Source organism: Portunus trituberculatus, chromosome 40, assembly GCF_017591435.1.
Source record: "Portunus trituberculatus isolate SZX2019 chromosome 40, ASM1759143v1, whole genome shotgun sequence".
In the NCBI taxonomy this organism is placed as follows: Eukaryota; Metazoa; Arthropoda; class Malacostraca; order Decapoda; family Portunidae; genus Portunus; species Portunus trituberculatus.
In genome coordinates, this window is record NC_059294.1 from 29,355,230 (window position 1) to 29,362,729 (window position 7,500).

General features: G+C 40.0%; 1 protein-coding gene across 1 annotated transcript in view; it reads left to right on the forward strand.

The window, feature by feature from the left end:
• The window catches only part of LOC123516040, a gene marked incomplete at its 5' end in the record, with an annotated part of 76,974 nt that extends 69,974 nt beyond the window's left edge, over positions 1-7,000 (forward strand). The window contains 3 exon segments of the mRNA XM_045275046.1: positions 384-499; positions 780-1,031; positions 6,838-7,000. Coding sequence (XP_045130981.1) covers positions 384-499; positions 780-1,031; positions 6,838-6,956 — 487 coding nt within the window. The 3' untranslated portion in view covers positions 6,957-7,000.
• Between the last annotated feature and the right edge of the window lie 500 nt (positions 7,001-7,500).

Sequence of the window (7,500 nt, forward strand, 5' to 3'; positions counted from 1 at the left end):
CTAAAATGCTCTATTTTGTCATCCTATAACTGATGCACTTAGCTATCACAGTTTATAAAATCCTTGCCAAAGTCAAACGTTCTGTGGCTTTTCTGTGTGAAATGTTTACTTCCGGAAGGGAAGAGAGTCTAAGAATTTTTCTCTTGCATGAAATCTTCATACCAGTTTCTAATCATTATCTATAAGACATCCAATCTCCTTTATCATTTTTTTTTCCTAAATTAAGTGGTGCATAATGAAACATTCTCATCATAAACAGATAGTCTATCTTGCTTAAAGGTGCCTCTTATTAAATCATTCAATTGACTTTTAGTTTAATTCCAACAGTTTCATGATGGAAGTACCTACGTTTATCTTATATCATTTGTCTCCCTTTTCCCCAGGCTACAAGAAGACATTGCAGAGCGAATGGGTACATCAGGTCAGCACGTTAACATGGTGCAAGGTCTCACACTGTTGGTACAGGCTCTCTCAGCCATTCCTTGCATGTTCCTTTGTGGTGAGTTCGATGAGAGAAGTGAATAGGATGTGATAATATCATGGGCTATAAAGAAAAAAAAGAAATAAGTGCCAAGAGAAATTAGAGAAGTTGACTGCTTCAAAATTATGGTGTAGCATTGTGTCAGAGAGAGAGAGAGAGAGAGAGAGAGAGAGAGAGAGAGAGAGAGAGAGAGAGAGAGAGATAATTTGATTTACTATGGTAGCGTTACCTTTTATGAAAATCAAAAGATTAAAGGAAGACCACATTAACTTCCATCCCCTGGCTCCCCTCCTTTCAGACTGGTTTCTGCAGCGATATGGAGCCCAGAAAGTGATTACCACCGTGCTCTTCCTGTATTCACTAAGGCTACTTAGTCTGGCAGCTGCAAGCCATTTGGGCATACTTTGGATGACAGCGCTCGTCGAGATGATCAACGGACCCTGCTTTGGCCTCGGTTATACCGCAATAGTTGTCCATGCATCCTCCCTCGCCCCACGCGGCTACTCCACCACAGTTCAGAGTGTTGTGGGCGTCTGCTATGGCACTTTGGGTATGTGTGAATGAAATAATGATAGTACATATCACAGATGAACAGTACTAAGTTATACTACCGTGTTTGAGTACTGACAGCAGTAGTTAAAACTTTGTTCAGTATGTAACGAAGTTGACACTGACGGTATATTTTAAGCTAATTTTGTCGCTACTTGGCACTGATGGTACAGATGTCAGCACTTGACGTCTTGCCAATCCCGGCCATATTAATTAATTATCTGTAGAAATACCTGGTAGCCCACACCAGGTGAAGGTTTCAGTTCATCCTTCAAAACTAACCCTTTAGGCTCCACCTACTTGATATCCCCCACCTGGTCCATGTCCTATCCTCCCGTGGTAGTGTCACACTGTCACCACCCTCCTCTGAGTGTGTGTGTGTGTGTGTGTGTGTGTGTGTGTGTGAGAGAGAGAGAGAGAGAGAGAGAGAGAGAGAGAGAGAGAGAGAGAGAGATAATGATAATAAAAATAATAATAAGGATATTAATAAAAATAATAATAATAATGATAATAATAATAATAATAATAATAATAATAATAATAATAATAGTAATAAAAAAAATAATAATAATAATAATAATAATAATAATAATAATAATAATAATAATAATAATAATAATGATAATATTTTCATTTCTTTGAATGGTAGCTAGTAGTATAGGTACAGAGCTGGAACGTCTACATATTATCCTACTTATACATATATATCCTAAATACTAACATTCATACATCTTATTCTACACAACCCCCATAGTGGCATCTGACATCCCGATGAGCGGCTGCTAGATAGCGCCAAATTAAGCCTAGTGACCTAGACCTGGGATGGTCAAGCCACTTTCAAACCGGCTTTGACCCCGTCGCCGGTTCTGTTAGTGGTGAGTGGGTCAAGGAGGTTCATGAGACTCCTCCAGGACCTAGCGCCAAGCTTCCAGAGTGTTTGGCAGTAAGCAAGAAAGCTGAAGTCTCCCTGATTTGGGTAGATTCTACACCGGGTGTCAAATTGGGACTCACCGGATCCCACGACTAGTCCATCTGTCTCTGGGCCACCCAGGTGCGAGCTTCCCCAAGCCCCTTTTTACTAATCAGATGGTTTCGATGATGGCACACTTGGAGGTGTTGCCTCTTAGCAACCCCATACCTCCGACTTTCACTCATCATATATTGCAACCCACCTGGCTGTGTCTTCGAGCCGCCTGGTGGGGAGCTCCCCCGGCCTCTCGAAGTACAGGACGAGTCGTATGCCTCGAAAGTTAGTGTTCCTGCAGGTGATCCCTATCAGCAGCCCCATACTCCTGACCATCCCTCACCAGATCTTACAACCCTCCTGGCTGTGTCTCTTGGCCGCCAGAAAGGTCAGCTACCCAGGCATCTCGGAGAACAGGGAAACAAGTCGAACAGTTCGGAGGATGACGCTCTTAGAGGTTATGTCACTCAGCAGCCTCTGACATTGGCTCACCCAACCTTGCAGCCTGCCTGGCTGTGTCTCCAAGCCGCCTGGGGGTAAGACCCCGCGGCCATCTCGGAGAACAGGGCGACGAGTCGGGTGGTTTGGAGTGTGGCGCTCCTGGAGGTGATGCCTCTCATTAGCCCTGTACGTACCTCTAACTTTCTTTAATCTTTGCGTGCCTCGCAGCATTCGTCATCGAGCTACTCCAGGGACTCGTCTTCCTCTCAGGCTCACTCGCATCAGCCCAGTAGATAATCCAGCTCAGGAGGAAATCTCCCTCTTCCAGGAGGCCTAGGCTTCGCGAAATGACTTCGTCTCCCTCGTCCTCTATCTTTAGTTCACCTTCTTTCTAGTGTATCCTCTACTAACCATAATTTCTGCAGGAGCTGGAGTCGACGGTGGGTGTGCAGAGAGAGAACGCTGGCTATCCTAATGGCGACTTTCCTCCCTTTCCTGTGGGACTCTCTCTACTCTTAAATGTCGTGCCACACACACAGGCAGATATATATATATATATATATATATATATATATATATATATATATATATATATATATATATATATATATATATATATATATATATATATATATATATATATATATATATATATATATATATATATATATATATATATATTTTTTTTTTTTTTTTACGTAGGGAAGAGGGCCAGCCAAGGGCAAAAAAGAAAGTTAGAAAAAGCCCACTTGAGCGCTGGCTCTCCAAAAGTACAAAAAGTGCCAAAACCGTCAGCCAGAATTAGGGGAGCAAATTCTTCGATACCTCCCTCTTAAAAGAAGACAAGTTGTAGGAATTTGGAAATACAGATGCAGGGAGGGAGTTCCAGAGTTTACCAGTGAAAGGGATGAATGATTGGGCGTACTGGTTAACTCTTGCATTAGTGAGTTGGACAGAATACGGATGAGAGGAAGAAGAAAGTCAGAGGAGGGAGTTGATGAGACGAAGAGCTTTCGATTTCACCCTATCAAGCAAAGCTGTGTGACTGGAACCCCCCCAAACACGTGAAGAGTACTCTATACAGGGACGGATAAGGCCCTTTTACAGAGTAAGCAGTTGGAGGGCGAGAAAAACTGGCGGAGACGCCTCAGAACACCTAACTTCGTAGAAGCTGTTTTAGCAAGAGATGAGATGTGAAGTTTCCAGTTAAGATTATGAGCAAAGGACAGACCGAGGATATTCATTGTGGAAGAGGAGACAGTTGAGTGTCATTGAAGAAGAGGGATAGTTGTCTGGAAGGTTGTGTCGAGTTGATAGATGGAGGAATTGAGTTTTGAGGCATTGAAAACTACTAGATTTTCTCTGCCCCAATCGGAAATCTTAGAAAGATCGGAAGTCAGGCGTTCCGTGGCGTCCCGCGTGATCTGTTAATTTCCTGAAGGGTTGGACGTCTCTGAAAGAACGTGGAAAGATGTAGGGTGGTATCATCAGCGTAGGAGTGGATAGGGCAAGAAGTTTGGTTAAGAAGGTCATTAATGAATAATAGAAAGAGAGTGGGTGACAGGACAGAACCCTGAGGAACACCACTATTAATAGGTTTAGGAGAAGAACAGTAGCCGTCTACCACAGCAGCAATAGAGCGGTCGGAAAGGAAACTTGAGATAAAGTTGCAGAGAGAAGGATAGAAGCCGTAGGAGGGCAGTTTTGAAATCAAAGCTTTATGCCAGACTCTATCAAAAGCTTTTGATATGTCTAACGCAACAGCAAAAGTTTCACCGAAATCTCTAAAAGAGGATGACCAAGACTCAGTAAGGAAAGCCAGAAGATCACCAGTAGAGCGACCTTGACGGAAGCCATACTGGCGATCAGACAGAAGATTGTGAAGTGACAGATGTTTGAGAATCTTCCTATTCAGGATAGATTCAAAAACTTTAGACAAGCAAGAGATTAAAGCTATAGGACGGTAGTTTGAGGGGTTAGAACGGTCACCCTTTTAGGAACAGGCTGAATGTAGGCGAACTTCCAGCAGGAAGGAAAGGTAGAAGTCGATAGACAAAGTTGGAAGAGTTTGGCCAGGCAAGGTGCAAGCACAGAAGCACAGTTTTTGAGAACAATAGGAGGGACCCCATCAGGTCCATAAGCCTTCCGAGGGTTTAGGCCAGCAAGGGCATGGAAAACATCATTACGAAGAATTTTGATTGTAGACATGAAATAGTCAGAGGGAGGAGGAGAGGGAGGACAAGCCCAGAATCGTCCAAGGTGGAGTTGTGAGCAAAGGTTTGAGAAAAGAGTTCAGCTTTAGAGACAGAAGAGATGGCAGTGGTGCCATCAGGATGAAATAAAGGAGGAAAGATGAAGAAGTGAAGTTATTTGAGATGTTTTTGGCTAGATGCCAGAAGTCACGAGGAGAGTTTGAGTTTGAAAGATTTTGACATTTCCTATTTATGAAAGAGTGTTTGGCAAGTTGAAGAACAGACTTGGCATGATTCCGGGCAGAGATATAAAGTGCATGAGATTCAGGAGATGGAAGGCTCAAGTACCTTTTGTGGGCAACCTCTCTATCATGTATAGCACGAGAACAGGCTGAGTTAAACCAAGGTTTAGAAGGTTTAGGTTGAGAAAAGAATGAGGAATGTACGCCTCCATGCCAGATACTAACACCTCTGTTATGCGTTCAGCACAAAGAGATGGGTCTCTGACACGGAAGCAATAATCATTCCAGGAAAATCAGCATAATACCTCCTCAGGTCCCCCAACTGGCAGAGGCAAAACGCCAGAGGCACCTTCGCTTTGGGGATCCTGCGGAGGATTGGAAAAATAGGACAAGATACAGAAATGAGATTGTGATCGGAGGAGCCCAACGGAGATGAAAGGGTGACAGCATAAGCAGAAGGGTTAGAGGTGAGGAAGAGATCAAGAATGTTGGGCGTGTCTCCAAGACGGTCAGGAATACGAGTAGGGTGTTGCACCAGTTGCTCTAGGTCATGGAGGATAGCAAAGTTGAAGGCTAGTTCACCAGGGTGGTCAGTGAAGGAGAGGAAAGCCAAAGCTGGTGGTGAACATTGAAATCTCCAAGAATGGAAATCTCAGCGAAAGGGTAGAGGGACAGAATGTGCTCCACTTTAGAAGTTAAGTAGTCGAAGAAATTACTATAGTTAGGGAAGAGATAAAGATCACAGATTAATTTAGTTTGAGAGTGACTGTTAAGTCGTAGCCAGATTGTGGAAAATTCGGAAGACTCAAGAGCGTGGGCACGAGAGCAAGTTAAGTCGTTGCGTACATAGACGCAACATCCAGCTTTGGAATGAAAATGAGAATAGAGAAAGTAGGGGGAACAGAGAAGGGCTACTGTCAGTTGCCTCAGACAGCTGTGTTTCGGTGAGGAAAAGAAGATGAGGTTTAGTAGAGGAGAGGTGGTGTTCCACAGATTGAAAATTAGATCTAAGACCGCGAATGTTGCAGAAGTTAATGTAGAAAAAGTTGAGGGAGGTGTCAAGGCATTTGTGGTCTTCAACAGGAGAGGTGTCCGACCTGGGGACATTTTGGTCCCTCCCAGAGGGGACTCCGAGGCGTTGTTTATTTTGGGTCCCATTTTCTTTTAAATTTTGATTTGGAGTGAAGGGTATATGTGTGGTAAGTGCATGTAGTTTTGTGTGAAGAAGGAGAGCTGTCTTTAGAGGGTAGGCTGTGACTGACCCCTTGAGTTGTGAGACACAAAGGGAAACGTTCAACGAGATCACAACTAGCTTTAATGGAAGGTTCACAGCACCCCTGAACTAGTGCTATTAGATCTCACTGGGAGTAAGTTATTGTTTCGGTAGGTGTCTGCTACCTCCTCCATGTGAAGAACTATTCCTCAATAAAAGTGCATGTAGTTTTGTGTGAAGAAGGATAGCTGTCATTAGAGGGTAGGCTGTGACTGCCCCTTGAATTGTGAGACACAAAGAGAAACATTCAACGAGATCACAACTAGCTTTAATGGAAGGTTCATAGCACCTCCTGAACTAGTGCTATTAGATCTCACTGGGAGTAAGTTATTGTTTCAGTATATATATATATATATATATATATATATATATATATATATATATATATATATATATATATATATATATATATATATATATATATATATATATATATAGAGAGAGAGAGAGAGAGAGAGAGAGAGAGAGAGAGAGAGAGAGAGAGAGAGAGAGCATGTGCATTATCTCTTTGAAAGAGTGGAAATAAACAGTAACAAAAGTTACAGAAAAAACTCGTACCAACCATGACTAGGAATATGATCAAAAATAGAATTAAGATACTCATGAAATTTACTAACCATTTAAAAGTAACACATAGCCATATTCTTTATATGAGACATTGTGGATAACAGGTTACCCTGAATACTTTGTGACAGGATACGCAGGAGCCAGTTTCGTAGGCGGAGCGATGTATGATGTGATGGGCGGGAGTGGCTGTGCTTGGTTACTGGAGCAGCTGCCTTCTTCACCGCGGCACTACATTTCTTATACATAACTATCTTCCCATCAGGTATCGTTGCATCATCTCTCTCTCTCTCTCTCTCTCTATATATATATATATATATATATATATATATATATATATATATATATATATATATATATATATATATATATATATATATATATATATATATATATATATATATATATATATATATATATATATATATATATATATATATATATATATATATATATATATATATATATATATATATATATATATATATATATATATATATATATATATATATATATATATATATATATATATATATATATATATATATATATATATATATATATATATATATATATATATATATATATATATATATATATATATATATATATATATATATATATATATATATATATATATATATATATATATATATATATATATATATATATATATATATATATATATATATATATATATATATATATATATATATATATATATATATATATATATATATATATATATATATATATATATATATATATATATATATATATATATATATATATAT